A 15,032-nucleotide genomic window follows, 5' to 3' on the forward strand; every position below is an offset into this window, starting at 1 on the left:
ATTGAATAAATGGTGATACAGGGGCACCTGGCTGGCTCAGTTGGTTGATCGTCCGGACTCTTGATCTTGGGGTCATGAGTTCAAGCCCCATGTTGGGCATAGAGCTTTCTTAAAATAAACAAATAAGTGCATACATACATACATACATGAAAACACATCCACACGATGGCAGACTAAGTGTGTGAAAACTACTATGGTGGAATACTTAATTGCATGGAAGAATGTGATTGCTGGATTGTTAAGTAAACGTTTCAGGTTACAAAATTATTTTAAAGTCTCGTTTTTGCTAAAACACACACACATATTCTTTCAGAAAAGGGTAGCTCTGCATGGTGGGATTCTGAGGACTTATTTTCTTCTTTGCGGCTTTCTTCCTCCCACGCTCTTGGGGCCTGTTTACAGCACCTGTCACGGGTCATCCTCTGCTTCTCTCCCCAAGGTGTGCTGGAAGATGGACTGTCCTCCAACGGTGTGCCCCGATCGACAGCCCCAGGTGGAATATCCAACCCAGAGAAAAGGATGAGCTGTGGGACCCAGTGCCCGAATCCCCAGAGCCTCACCTCAGGCCCTCTGACCCAGAAACAGAATGGCCTGCGGACCACGGAGGTAGGTGACAGCCACAGAACCCACTTGGGACCGGAGAAAGGGGAGAAGCTTGCTTCAGGCCTGGGCCACACTGAGATGGTCCCCAGGGAAGGAGCAGTGACGGCTCGCCTTGCTAGTGGAAATTCTCCATGCCCCCCTGTGTGAATATTGTTGCAAAGAAAATAGCAGGACCCACTCCACCCCACTCCCTGCCTTGAGGGTTGCTGTGTTTTTTTTGAATCAGGGGAAATGGGCCCTTGCTAGCTGCACTCTCAAGAAAAAAACGTGTGTTTAAAGACAGCTTTGCTCGGGATCTCCTCTTCACCACAGCTCTCACCGTGTTGACACTGGGGGCTGTACTGGTTCCTGTAACCAGTCTTAGGCCAGGCAGTTGGCAGGGCTCAGGGTAGACAGGGAAGGAGAGAGAAAACCGGTGTGGTAGGAGGCGAGCCAGACATTTTACCGCACACCCTTTCACCAGGCAGGCAGTGGGAGCGTCCCCAAGGGGGTCTGTCACTGCAGAATGTGGTGGCGGCATTACCCGCAGACTATTAGTGTCTGACTATGGCATCCCTGAGCCAGCTGGCATCCTTTGGATTCTTCCCTTGCCTCCAGAGCTCTTGTTGGGACGTGCTCCCCCTGCTGGCACTAGCTCCTCCCAGGGGAAAGAATGCCCTTAGAAGGCCCACAGCAGCCTCCAGGGTGGGGGAGCGGGGTAGAGGGAGTGGGGTGGAGGGAGTGGGGGGGGGGGCTTCTCCTCTTACTCCCTTCCTCCCTCACCCCCTCCTCTTCCCCATGCCCCACCCTCCTCAGAGTCCACTGCTCACCGGATGCTGATTTTCCAAACCCAATCCCACCTCCCCCCTCCACCTCCCCTGTCAAAACGTACTGGTCCTAGCCCTCAGACTGGTGCCACCTGTTTTCTGAGGCTGCAGCCGGTCCTCTGATGATAGAATTCTTGCTCACACGAGTGAGTTACCTCTTTAACCCTTGGTTAGAAAACCTGTTGCAAATTCAGCTCTGATGCTCATTAACTAAGTGGCCTGGCAGGAACCACTTAATCTCTCAGAGTCTCGGGTTCCTTATCCACACAACAGAAAGAATTCCAAAACGAGAGAACAGCGGGGCCTGCTCTTTGTAAACTGCGAAGTGCCATAAGGAAGGCAGCAAGGCTTAGCAGGGGATGGCTAGGCACACAGCACTGCAACCTGGTGGAATGAAACACCAATGGTGGCTCTTCAGACACCGTAGAAAGACACGGGTGGGGGAGGTAGACTTGAGGTTGGCCTTCCTGTGTTCCTGTTTTGCCTACTTGACCTGTGCATGAGCTGGCCTTCTAATAGCAATTTTTTTTAAGTTTATTTATTTTGAGAGAGAGCAAGAGAGCACACTCAAGTGTGGGAGGGGCAGAGAGAGAGAGAGAGACACAGGATCCCAAGCAGGCTCCACACTGTCAGCACAGAGTCCCATGTGGGGCTTGGATCTCACGAACAGTGAGATCATGACCTGAGGTGAAATCCAGAGTCAGATGCTTAACCAACTGAGCAACCCAGGCGCCCTGTGAGCTGGTCTGCCAGAGACCTAATAACCAGTGCCTCCCCCAAGGGGAGGCCCCACAGAAGCTCGGTGACTGCTCTGGTGCTGGCCCTGACTTTGGTTCCCTAGCTTCCTCCCAACGCATGTGCCCTCGCCCTTTGAGTCCAGACGGTCGCAGCAGGTGGGAAGCAGCTTTGCCTGGTGTGTGGCGTGATCCACACGCTTGGTTCCTGGCCCCAGAATTCGTCACTTTAAAATTGTGCTCTGCAGTTTGCAAAGTGCTTTTAGGTCTGCTGGTGCATTAAATCCTCCCAAAAGCACCGTAAAGTAAGCATCATCCCCAGTTTACAGAAAAGGAAACAGCTCATTTGACTTAGGACATAAATAGTTCATATACGTGCTGGAGGTGGGTGCCAGGGACTTTAAATTAAAACAGGTGACTATTATAAAGATGGAGCATAGAGATGGCAAAGGACTTTTTTATTGAAGAATAAGGTGTCAGTCAGCTATTGCCACAGTAATGCTGCACACCACAGCATATCAGTGTCCAGGAGCTTCAGACGATAATTTTTTTCCTCTTGCATGCAACTTGAATGGCTAGGCCTCCCTTCAGGCTCCAGGCTCCGGGTATAGCTTAATCTGTTCCATGTATATATAATTTTGGGAATCAGGCCACAAATGCAGCCGCTCTCTGAGCTATATCTTCTCATGACTATGGGAGGAAACCGAGAGGGCAAAACCAAACTTCTGGAACACTTTTCCTGTCTCTGCTCATATCACGCCACCTAATCTCCTATTGGCCCAAACAGGTCACATGGACAAGCCCAACATCAATGGGGCAAGGAAGTATACACTGTCCCTAGGGGAGAGACAGCAAAGGATTAAGGAAAATAATGCTATCTACCACGTGTCACATACATCAGAAAAACGCCAAGTCAGTCATAAGCGCAATGAACTTTTACAAGATGCCACACCCGTGTACCATCATCCATATGAAAACATAGAACATTATCGCTACCCCAGAAATCTCCCTTGCACTCCTCACCATGGTGACTGGGATGTGCCAATCACTCTTCACCCCTGCAACCTAACCACTCTTCTGACATCTAGCATTATAGACCAGTTTTGTTTATTTTTTAGACTTTCATAAATGGAATCATACGGTCCCTGCTCTTTTGGGTCTGGCTTCTTTTGTTCAACACTATGCTAGTGAGTGTCATCTATGGTATTGTGAGTTGCAAAGATTTCCTCATTTTCACTGTTATGTCTATTCTATTCTATGAATGTAACCACTGTGCTTGAAGGACATCAGAGTTGTTTCCGGTTTGGCCCTATTGTGAACAATACAGCTACTAACATTCTCGTGCATGCCTTTGGGTGGACATTCCTTTCTTTTCAGTATATACCTAGGAGTAGAATTGCTGGCTCATAGGATGGGGATATATTCGACTTTTATCGATACTGACAAATAGTTTTCCAAAGTGGTCATACCATTTTGCATGCTAACCGGCAGCGGTGAATTCCGGTTACGGAGCCTAAGAATTTAAAGCCATTACGTTGTGCTTAGTCTTCCTTAGGCCTGTGATAGCAACCTTGCAGGCAGGCATAGGATACTAAGCACTTTGTTACACTATTTCACTTAATCCTCACAATGACTCTAAAATCTTGACACTGTCTCTAGTTTACAGATGAGAACGGAGACTCTGAGATAGCCAAGGGAAACAGTTCCCACACCACACACACACACACACACACACACACACACACCGTGGAGCCCACCCTGGGTGTGGAGGGAGTGAGGACCTATACACATACCTGACCAGCACAGCTCCGGGGACAGGTGGCACCCATGGCTAAGCCATCCGCGGGGGATTGTTGTCACAATTCAATGAGCAATGGCTATGTTGTAACTACTTCCCAAGTGAGATCAGGGAGCAGACAGCTTCAGTTCTCTGAGTGTTCAGACAGTTGCTGAAGTGCATCAGTGGTCTCTGTGTCCCGAGGCCTCACCAGCCACCGGACATCTTGAGTTCCTCAAAAGTCGGGGCAAAGGTTTTCTATCTGCAATGTGAGTTTACAAGTTTACCTCTGGTTGAAGTTTCTGTCCGCAGAGCTATCTCATACCAACACAGCTCTCAGCTGTGAATCTGCTCAATGATCATCGTTTCTTCCTAAACCCTCCACGGCCTTCGACATACTACCTCTTCTAGCTGGTCTTACTCTGGGCTGAACTTCCTGCATTTTCAGTATCTTGCTCAGGCAGTATCCACTCGCCTCTTCCCTCTTCCTCTACGCTCCCGGCTGCCACAGGGATGACCTGTTATCATTTCACAGCATTCCCCTGTATCTCATCAGGCCACCTGGCTAATGGTTTTTTGGCACTTTTTAAAAGCTTTCTTTCTCCAGAAGAACCTGTTCATGAAGCGTGCATCTCTGTGCACCTGCTTACCGCAGTATCCCCATTCAGATTTACAAAACAAGTTTGAGTGTTAAAAGCAATCCTTGCTAGGCCTGGAAAATGTCCTCCTCAGTTCCTAAAAGCATTCTTTCGATTCATTCATGTAGTGTTGTTCCACTGAGTGCCATCTGTGTGCCAGGTGGTGTTCTGATGCCAAGGGTCCGGGAGTGGAAAGGGCACAGGTGCCCTTTGCTCTGAAGCAGTTGCCAGTTCTAATGGGCTGAGGCTGGGGAGTCAGACAATACAGAATAAACGAACAAAGGCTTTATCGATTTGAAATAGTGCTGTTTATTTCAAGCAAATGGAAGGCCACTAGGAGGGGATAGCAACCCCTCTGTTTAACACAGATGCCACCCCATGGTTCAGATTGCTTTCCGAAGGGTGATGGGGACAGCTAGTGGTGCTAATGGCTGTGAGCAACGGCATCTCATGTTCCGGGCCGCTCTCCACTTCTGTCCGTCAACAAAGCCATAGCTTTCATATTTCCATTCCTTCCGGTCCCTGTCTTGTGCCTGGTGTTAACATGTGCTAACTTGCAAAAAAGAATGTGACAAAAATGGTCTTTTGCAAATGAGAACAGTCTCCATAGAGAGCTCTTTCTCTTTCTCTATTGCACCTTGACTTCCTCCAGTCCCTTGGGACCTTTGTGACATCTCAGCATCTTAGTAACCATCGCCTGGGTCTCCTTCCCCCAGCTCCTTCCCTGAGCTCAATAAGAACATCAGAGGAAGTTCTTAGGTGCTGTTCTCTCCTGCTAATTAATTGTTCGGGAACTCTGGGCTGCCTCCAAACCTTTGCTCTCGAATGTGCCATTTCCTCAGGCTTAGGATTCTTCTTTTGCTCCCCCAGAACTATCTCCTCAAGTATTTAGCTAAGGTAGAAACGTGTATGTGGATACAGCTCTCAGCAGATGAAGCTTGGGTGTGTGGCTGGCCTCCCAATGAGCCTTCGAGTCTTCAGAAGCTGCGTCGTTTTGAGTTGCTTTATCGTTCTTGGCAAAGTGGCCAGACTGTGTTGAAGAACTTCGCCGGCGTCCGGACTGATTCTCAGCTGAGGAGCTCCCTCCTCGAGCCCTCTCCTTCTGCTCCCCCCGCCCCTACACCCAGTGACTGACTGTTGGCAAGGCTCGGTCCAGTCCAGGGACGATGGGTGAAGCCTCGCAGAAATGGCTGTGGCCAGAGAGGGAAGCCTGACCCAGAAAGGAGGGTGGGACAAGCCCAGAATTCCTCCTGCATGGCGGCAATATGACATACAGGAGAAGAGTTTGGAAAGCAAACAGGAGTTTCTCTTAGGAAAACAAAAACGTGTCATCAAGAGGAAGGAGGGGACAAGAGAAACATTGAGGGAAACCAGGGAGGGAGAGCTGTGAGAGGGGCACTTTGATGCACATTCTAGTTGAAGCCTGGGTAAAGGAGATAATTTAGCAGTATAGGGATATTGAGGGTGTGTGTGTGTGTATGTGTAGGTGTGCATGCCCCTGCTTGTGTGTGTCTGTGTCCGTGTGTGTGTGTGTGTGTGTGTGTGTGTGTAGTGACTTCCACTACCTCTATATATGCATCCATATACTGGCTACTACCTTACATAGATGAAGAATTACAAGACTAACCGTTCACCTAAGGGTCTGCAGAAGAACCAATTCGATTAGAAGACTCTCAGGGCAGAGACCGCCTTATTCTTTGCCCCCCTGAGCCTACTTCAGGGTTATGCACCTAGTATGTGCTTCCTGAGTACCTGTTGATGGAATGAGACTGGCCTAGTACTTCACGAGAATCAGAAAGGTTTCCCACAGCCCCACTCCCACCCAGCCGCCCTCCGGCGCCACCGTCCTGTGATTGATGGCTGTTCTGTGGGATCCTGTGCTTTTTCTCAAGCAGGTTCTGCTGCTTTCCTAGTGTTTGATCTACCTGAGGATCAAGTTGAAGAGCAACACCCCTTTTGGCACTCGCTACCTGTTAGATACAATCCCCTACGATGAGTAGCCTAAGTGAGTACCTTGTGTGGGGCTGTGGTCTACACAGGATTTGCTGCAGGTCTGGAGAGTTCTGAAGAGTTTTGCCTGACCGGTGATCTGACCCCTGCCTTTGGAGGCTAGCGTCCTGGCCCTCGGTGGAGTTGCTGAGATCAAATGTTTCCTGATGGGGGCGCCTGGGTGGCTCAGGTGGTTAAGTGTCTGACTTTCGATTTCAGCTCAGGTCATGATCTCACAGTTTGTGAGTTTGAGCCCCACGTTGGGCTCTGTGCTGACAGTGTGGAGCCTGCTTGGGATCCTCTCTCTCACTCTCTCTGCCCCTCCCCTGCTTGCATGCATGCTCTCTCTCTCAAAAAATAAATAAATAAACTGTTAAAAAAAAGTGTACTGATGACCTCAAATTAATGCCATGAAGCAGCAAATAAAATCCCAGAATTTGGGAACAGCTAGATGTTATTGCCTGTCTCCCATTAATGGAGCTTCACTGAAGAGAAGAAAAATGTCTTGAGTTGTAGCTGACAAGCCTTGGTCTTGTATCTTTTGGGAAGGAGAAGAGGGAGCTGATATTTTCAGAGTGTCTGCAATGGTCCACACACACCGCATATGGCATCATCTTACCCCTCACCCAGGGGGAAGCGGCAGCATTTCCCTCTAGGGAAAACAGGCTCAGAAAGGTTAGGTACTTGGCCAGCATGGCACGGGGAAGAGTGATTTGTCTGTGTTGGACTTCAAACCCAGGTCTGTCTGCCTCCAAATCCCATGTTCTTCATTCCCATTACCAAAAACAAAATGGTGGAGAATCCAGAGTAATTTTTAGCAGAGTTGTAGGAGGCTGGATGCGGGACCCAGGACTATCATCTTCAGTTCAACCCACCCCCTATATTGACATTGGCCTTGGGCAGATCACGTTGGCTTAAGTGACTTCTGCTGCCTCATCAGGAAAGGAAGCACAGTACCATTTCTGGCTGTCTCTCAGGGATGGTGCAAGAAGTAATCAATTGTAAGCATAATGCAAACACTGTAGGAAAGTTCTAGGGCAGGGCAGTACAAACAAGTGCTGTTCCCAGGACATTTTTTCTCTTTCTTTCGGAAGATTTCTTTTCATACGTGTGTTCATCAAGTTATTTGTTGGGTGTCTATTATGTGACAGGCACTAAATTTTATTCTGGGGATACCACGGTGAACACAACAGATTGGGTCCCTACCTTCTTGAAGTTTATAATCTGATGAAGATATAGAAAACACATAAGTAAACAAGCAAATATGTAATCCAAGCCGCGGTTAAAGGCCAGGAGGGAAGTAAAGAACCCTGGGAGAGAGAATAGGAAGGCCCTCAGCTCGTATATGCTTCGAAAAGCCCTGAAAGTTTCCACAAGAAATCCTTAGCTGTGTTTACCCCTGGTGAAAGCACAAACATGGCCAGAGTGTGGGAGCGATGTTACTTTTCATTGTACCCTTCTCTACTCTTTGAATTTCTTTTACCATAATTATGAATGGCTTTTATAAATAAAAAATACAGTTATACTGAAAAATTGGTGTCTGAAAAATCATAATCTTGGTTAAGCCTTGCTTTTTTCTTCATTGTGTGTGAGGAAATGCGGAAAGGTTTGTGCAGTATCCTGTGGGGTATGGATATATTTGTGGAGTCAAAGGAAAGTGGAGAACACCTGTATTCCCATTTGGGGGGAAAGTGAGAAGAAAGGGCTGAGCAGACTCAGCCGCACCCCTGAGTCCAGGCCTCCCGGAACAACCACGCAGCCCCCGCTTTCACGGGGAATGTCGTTGTCTTCTAAACCCCTAGAGAAACAGTCCATCTGGGTTTGAGGCTGCCAGGAAGTTATCACAGTCAATCTGGTTACGCTTGAGATAATGGCAGCCAATAAATTACTTTTAATTAAAGAGGCAGTACCAAGAGGACTAAAATCCATGATTCACAGAGTTCTACACCTGCAGAAATTAAAATGAGGCAGAGGAAGAACAGAAAAGCTGTAAAACTGAGTGAGAATCAAGAGGTGGCCCATTAACAAGAGTCAGTGGTGATAAAACTCACAAAAAAAGAATTTTAGAAGTGGAGGAAGGATTGCATTAGCAGACAGCCACAAAAGAAAAAGGTGCCAAATAGGTTTCTCTCATCACTGAGTTGGGAACCAGAAGATTTTTTTTTTTAAGTCAGTAATTGCAATTGGGACATGTTTTCTTTTCCTTTAGTTAAATAAAGGGAGTGGGATGTTAAATAAAAAGGTTTGGCTGGCTGAGAACCACATCAGAGAGAAAAATATCTATAATACAAAATGTCAGAGGTTCTTTTTTAAATGCTTGTTTATTTTTGAGAGAGACAGAGGCAGAGTGTGAGTAGGTAGGGACAGAGAGAAAGGGAGACACAGAATCCGAAGCAGGCTCCAGGCTCCGAGCTGTCAGCACAGAGGCTGACACAGGGCTCGAACCAACGAACCACGAGGTCATGACCTGAGCCGAAGTCTGATGCTTAACCGACTGAGCCACCCAGCGCCCCTAAAATGTCAAGAGGTTCTGAGGACCAAAATGGGACAATTGTCCCACGTATCCACATAGCTCTTCTCTTGTAGAAGGCCAAAGTAACTTCTCAGGGCTTCTAGAGAAAATAATCTGGCATTGTAGCCCTCTTTCTCATCTTTCTCCCTCTCCTTCAGGCTTGAAATCTGAGATTTCCAACTTGTAACTAGATTACAGCAACGACCGACCTCCTGAATGTCTGTGCTGCTGTAAAAGGGGTGGACGCCTTTCTGCTGATGCCTCAGACTTGAAAGCTTCTCTTTTATAAAACGCTTCCAAGAGAATGCACTGTTGTTCTAATGTTTAATTACCAATACAGCGTAATTGTTTGAAAGGGACTTGTTTGTGGCTTCGAACCTGTATCCGTCATTGGAGTAAAGAACTCCAGTGCCTTTTATCCAAATGTATAACCTTGCAGAGGTATTGTCCTTGTTGTTTGGACACAGGAGTAGCAAGAGCCATAGTTTAGGTAGAATAAGAAGGCTTTCCATTTAAATTTAGTATGTTCGACATCACCGTTTTGCAAATAGAATTAATGTTAGCTATAACTGGGGTGACTATTCTGGTTTGCAGCGGCCTGAGCAGGCTCCCAGAATGTAGGACTTTCAGTCAATTTGGGGCAAACCAGGGGAAGTTGGTCACCCTATTAATGCTAAGTGACATGCTTAATTCTCTCAAAAAGCCTCACAGAGTATCAGGCATTATCTCCCCATTTTTCAGGTAAGGGAACTGAGGCTCAGAGGTTAAAGCAACATGTCTTGTGAAACTAACTGGTGACAAAGCCTTGCCCTAAGTCCAGGTCTGTCTGGCCCCAAAGCTTGTGCTCTGAACACCACCGCTAGGGCAGGCTTCTCTGGATATACAGATTTAGGAAGTTGCAAAAAGCAGGGGCACCTGGATGGCTCAGTCGGTTGAGCAGCCAACTTGGGCTTGGGACATGATCTCACAGTTTGTGGGTCCGAGCCCTGTGTCGGGGCTTGCTGCTATCAGCACAGAGCCCGTTATTGCAGATCCCACTTTGGATCCTCTGTCCCTTTCTCTCTCTCTGCCCCTCCCCTGCTCATGCTCTGTCTCTGTTTCTCAATAGTAAATAAACATTAAAAAAATTTAAAAAGTCATACATAGTCTGTGGCTGTTCTGGGAATGACTATTTTGTAGCCTTGGACTCTCTACTTAACCAGGCTAGGAAATTAAGAATCATCCAGCTATTAAATTTTTGCTTATATTTTTAAGCTTAGAGAAGCAGACTGAAATACAGAGCAGAGCATTTTCTGGGTATAATCTTTAATAACCTTTTGTGAAATCTTGCCAGTAAATCTAGAGGAAAGTAGTTGTACCGTTTGGAAAGTTTACATTTCCGTTCTGGAAAGCTCTCTGACTGCCCACCAGTTTGAGAGGAATGCTGCCGTCACCTTGGCTCCTTTGAAATACAGCCTGTGTGTCTCTATTCCATGCCCCAGTCCTCAAAGCTTGTGTGCAAATGCACCCCAAATGGAAATCAGATGGAATCAGCCTCAGGATTGCCACACTTTTCTTTAGGAGAAACCAAATTGGGGGTGGGACTTTATGGGTTCTCTGCTTTTAGTGAGAAATAAACCCATCAAAGTCATTGCTAGCCCTGGTGCCAGTTCAGGCTTTGGAAGAGCTGAGTTGTAAGACTGATTCCTTAAACAGCATTGACTTCGGGTCGTTAAAGCAAGGGGACATTGACAAATGCAGTGTGTTCATTCATTCATTCACCCACTAATTCAGCCAAACCTAAATTGAGAACCTGTTCCGTCTCAGAGGGTAATAGGCACTGGGAACATGAAGAGGAAAACAGTAAAATCCTAGCTCATGAAATCAATGGGTAAGACTCAAATTGCATATGGTCAATATTATCCCTTAAATACCTCTCAAATCACCCATAAAGTATTCTTAGGTCAAGTTCCCTAGAAGCAGAACCTACGATGAGGATTCTTATGCAAGCAATTGATTGAAAGAGTACTCTCAGGGTGCCTGAGTGGCTCGGTCGGTTAAGCGTCCCAATTCTTGATTTCAGCTCAGGTCATGATCTCACGTTTCACGAGATTGAGCCCATGTCAGGCTCTGCACTGACAGCACAGAGCCTACTTGGGATTCTCTCTCCCTCTCTGTCTACGCCCCCCCCCCACCTCTCTCAAAATAAATAAACATCAAGAAAAAAAAAAGAGTACTGTCAGGTGAAGCCCATATGGTAATAAGGGAAGCAGGATGGGGCAGGGGACCCAGTTCAGCAAATATGTGAGCTCTGCTGACTCCCTCAGGGAGCCTGGTCCCACAGGGGACTCTGGAGCATGAAGACATCACAGATTTATATCCCCTTGAGGCAACATGGCCAGCCTTTTATATTCCCAACCATCAGACAAGGGCTTTAGGCTGTCTCCAGGAATTAGTGTGTGACCTCTGTGGCATTTCTGAGCAAGGTGGCTCTGATCAGATGAGATGTCATCTGATCAGACAATTCTTAAAATCTGGGTGCTGCTGTGGGCAGTTAGACAAAACTCACAGCATCTGGGGGTATGGATGCACCAGGCATGTAAAGAGAATCTGGAGGGGGCATCTCCAGCAGCTACCACACAGGATGTATGTGACATGGTACAAACCACCTATCATTTGTTAGTAAATTAACCAGGCCAATTTATTTTTCTCCAGTGGTGCACTAGTTCACCATTTCTTTGGACGCCCTACAGCTGAAGTAGTTGGCTTGTATTCGGGGGCCATATTGTATTAAAAACACGCATCTGTCTGCATCCACGCCCAGCGGGGAGACTCTCACGCCCTGGGAGATGCTTCCTCAGATCTGAGGCTGACTGTGTTTTCCAGGAAGCAGATGCTGCGATGTCATTATACAGGATGCTCATTGGGAAGTGCCCTGTCAACCCCTGTGGAGGGGAGGGCCAGAAGCAGGAGTGGGCAGAGGAGAAGGTGAGCCAGAGGCAGGCCTAGCAGTAGCCGCAGCCAAGCCCGCCCCACAGGGAGCTCTGGAGCTAAGTGGCTGCTCAGAGCCGGCCTGCTTTGTACCAAAATGGCCAGGCCTTCATACCCTGCATTGGGCCACCCTGGCAAAGGCATGACCCAGGGTGAGGGGGCTTTCTGCAGCTGAGACACCCCAAGGGGACGGCTGGAAGTGATTCACTGACTGCACTCCCAGCTGCTAGGCAGCAGGGCTCCCTGGACTGGGATTGGGCAGCACATATCTCTGTCTACTACGGAGACGACTCAACAGGACCCCTCTCGCGCTCACTGCAAGCATACAGTTGAGCGGAATGGACACAAAATCACTCCCCACTAAGTTAAAGTTTACTCTTGAGGTGGGGCACATAGGGTACAAGAGCCTACAGTTTAGTCAATGTTTTAGTATTTATTTTTTTCAACGTTTATTTATTTTTGGGACAGAGAGAGACAGAGCATGAACGGGGGAGGGGCAGAGAGAGAGGGAGACACAGAATCGGAAACAGGCTCCAGGCTCCGAGCCATCAGCCCAGAGCCTGACGCGGGGCTTGAACTCACGGACCGCGAGATCGTGACCTGGCTGAAGTCAGACGCTTAACCGACTGCGCCACCCAGGCACCCCAATGTTTTAGTATTTAATATGAATTCTGGACTTTGATCATTTTATCTTCACTTAGAAGCAAATAATTTATCTTCCTTTTTACTTATACTTACCGAATCTTTTTTGTGTGTGTGTCAGTTTTATTTAGCAATAGGCATTATATTGAGAACCTTAATTCATGACCTTATTTAATCCTTACAATAATCTTGTGAGGTAGGTCCTGTTGTTATCCCCCATTTTACAGGTGAGAAAACTGAGGGTTAGGTTAGACAAAACTTGCTCAGGGGCGCCTGGGTGGCTCAGTTGGTTAAGCATCTGACTCTTGGTTTCGGCTCAGGTCATGATCTCACGACTCTGTGGGTTTGAGCCCCACATCAGGCTCTATGCCGACAGTGCGGAACCTGCTTGGGATTCTCTCTCCCTCCCTCTCTCTCTGCCCCTTCCCCACTTGTGCTATCTCTCTCAAACGTAAATAAATAAACTTAAAAAAAAAAGAGAGAGAGAGAGAAAAGAAAGATTCTATGATGAAAAGGAAATATTTAAAAAAGAAAAAACTTGCACATCGTGAAATTATCTAGTCGGTCTTTAACTACAAGCCCGTCTGGCTCCAAAACTCAGCTCCTTAACTGCTTTACTAAAGCCGGCTATGAAACCTTTCACACTACCCCTTGATGGACCTTCGCTAATTAATGCATTCATTCAACAGTGTTTTACTGAGCATGCCTGATGCCAGGCTCTGTGCTAGGTCAACATGAGAGTTTCAACAGAGAAAGCTTTGAAAAGGAGGACATGTGCATGTGTTCCTGTGGGTCGTTCTTCTTGCCTGTGTGTGCGCGCGTGTGTGTAGCAATCTCAGGAGATTAATGCAAACCGGGATGTGTCCTACTAACTCAGTTCATGATGTTAACCTTTCTAACAGGCTAAAAGAGACGCTAAGCGAATGTCTGCAAAAGAAGTCACCATTAATGTTACAGACAGTATCCGACAGGCGGACAGAAGTCGAAGAATCTCGAAGAACTGTGTTAACTAGCAGGAGCGTTCGGATGGCAGTGCCGGTGGACAACTCTGGTGCCCTCCACCTACTGGAGCCCATCAAGGAGCCTTGAAGAAGCGGGTGGCCCCTGCTGAGTGCCCTGAGGGACCGTCTTACCAGGCAGCGAGCGGCTGCCTGGGCTGCAGGGACGTTCTCGCGCCCTCCTCACCACAGAGCTGTACTGACACAGTGCTTGCATATGGTGATACGCTGCAGTGACCGTGCCTGTCTGCAGCCCCTGCGATGCGGTCTGACGTGGCCGTGGTGAGCGAGAGCCACGGGCGGGTTTGTGACACGGAGAAAAGTGGACGGAGTGCGTTTCCTGGGAGAACGACGCGCACGTGGGCTCTCAGCCCCGCCGGCCGTGGCGGTGTGTGCTCTTGCGGGTCCGCCTGTTCCTTCGTTCTGTCTTTCCGAAGGAAGCCCACCGTCGGAAAGCTTACCGTGTTCACTTAACAGTCGTCTTCCGCCCACCTGTAAACCCAGATGTAGGAGAGACCGAGAAACAGGGAAAACCCCTGTGACACCCGTCTCCTGAGCTCAGTCCGAGACAGATTCAGAGATCCAGTGTCACACAAACTAACCCCGCCCGCGCTCACAGCATGTTTGGGGAGGTCTCTGTGATGCAGTCACACCTGTCTCTCATCTGCCTTCAGTGTCCCCCCCCCCCCCATACAGGTGTCCGTGTCTGCCCACGTACCGCAATATCGTGGTCACCGTGGTCAACACATCCCACCGGGATGGCCCTCAGGGCTCAGCCAGACATTGCATTTCAGAGCATCCCACTTCTCTTCGCTTGTGCTCTTTGAGTGTCTGTTCTCTCCAGTTGGGTCAGTTGGGTCATTCGCAGTTGTCAACCAAAGCGTAGACACTGCTCGCAAGAGGCAGATAATCCAGAACATACTGGCAGCACATAGCCTCTCGTACACAGCACCAGGCCTACGGCTATGTCGTGTGCTGTCTGTGAAGGAATCGCTTTATTTTTTTTTTATTTTTTTTTAACGTTTATTTATTTTTGAGACAGAGAGCATGAACGGGGGAGGGGCAGAGAGAGAGGGAGACAGAACCAGAAGCAGGCTCCAGGCTCTGAGCCATCAGCCCAGAGCCCGACGCGGGGCTCGAACCCACAGACCGCGAGATCGTGACCTGAGTTGAAGTCGGATGCTTAACCGACTGAGCCACCCAGGCGCCCAAAGGAATCGCTTTAGAAAGGCAGTGCCGAGTTGATGTGCCATCACATTGACCGACATGCACTGTGTTAGAAATCAGAGGCAGTAAAAAAAATATTTTGATAGATTAAAATTATCTAACATTCCTTTACACGTGTTAAGGTGGAAGCATCTTC

The 15,032-nt window shown here is 48.1% G+C and overlaps 1 protein-coding gene across 3 annotated transcripts in view; it reads left to right on the forward strand.

Annotated features, from left to right (window-relative positions):
• BAALC (BAALC binder of MAP3K1 and KLF4) overlaps window positions 1–14,706 on the forward strand; it is an 83,720-nt gene extending 69,014 nt beyond the window's left edge. The window contains exons 2-3 of one of the 3 annotated variants that reach the window (XM_040494163.1): window positions 440–606; window positions 13,574–14,706. In XM_040494163.1, coding sequence (XP_040350097.1) covers window positions 440–606; window positions 13,574–13,684 — 278 coding nt within the window. In that variant the 3' untranslated portion in view covers window positions 13,685–14,706. Of the gene's footprint in view, window positions 1–439; window positions 607–6,453; window positions 6,533–9,217; window positions 9,985–13,573 lie in introns of those variants that run through there. The other 2 variants (XM_040494165.1, XM_040494164.1) reach the window with 2 other exon arrangements.
• The last annotated feature ends 326 nt before the right edge of the window (window positions 14,707–15,032 follow it).

The sequence above is a fragment of the Herpailurus yagouaroundi genome, unplaced genomic scaffold (assembly GCF_014898765.1).
Source record: "Herpailurus yagouaroundi ecotype Mexico unplaced genomic scaffold, PumYag 186, whole genome shotgun sequence".
NCBI classification, from domain to species: Eukaryota; Metazoa; Chordata; class Mammalia; order Carnivora; family Felidae; genus Herpailurus; species Herpailurus yagouaroundi.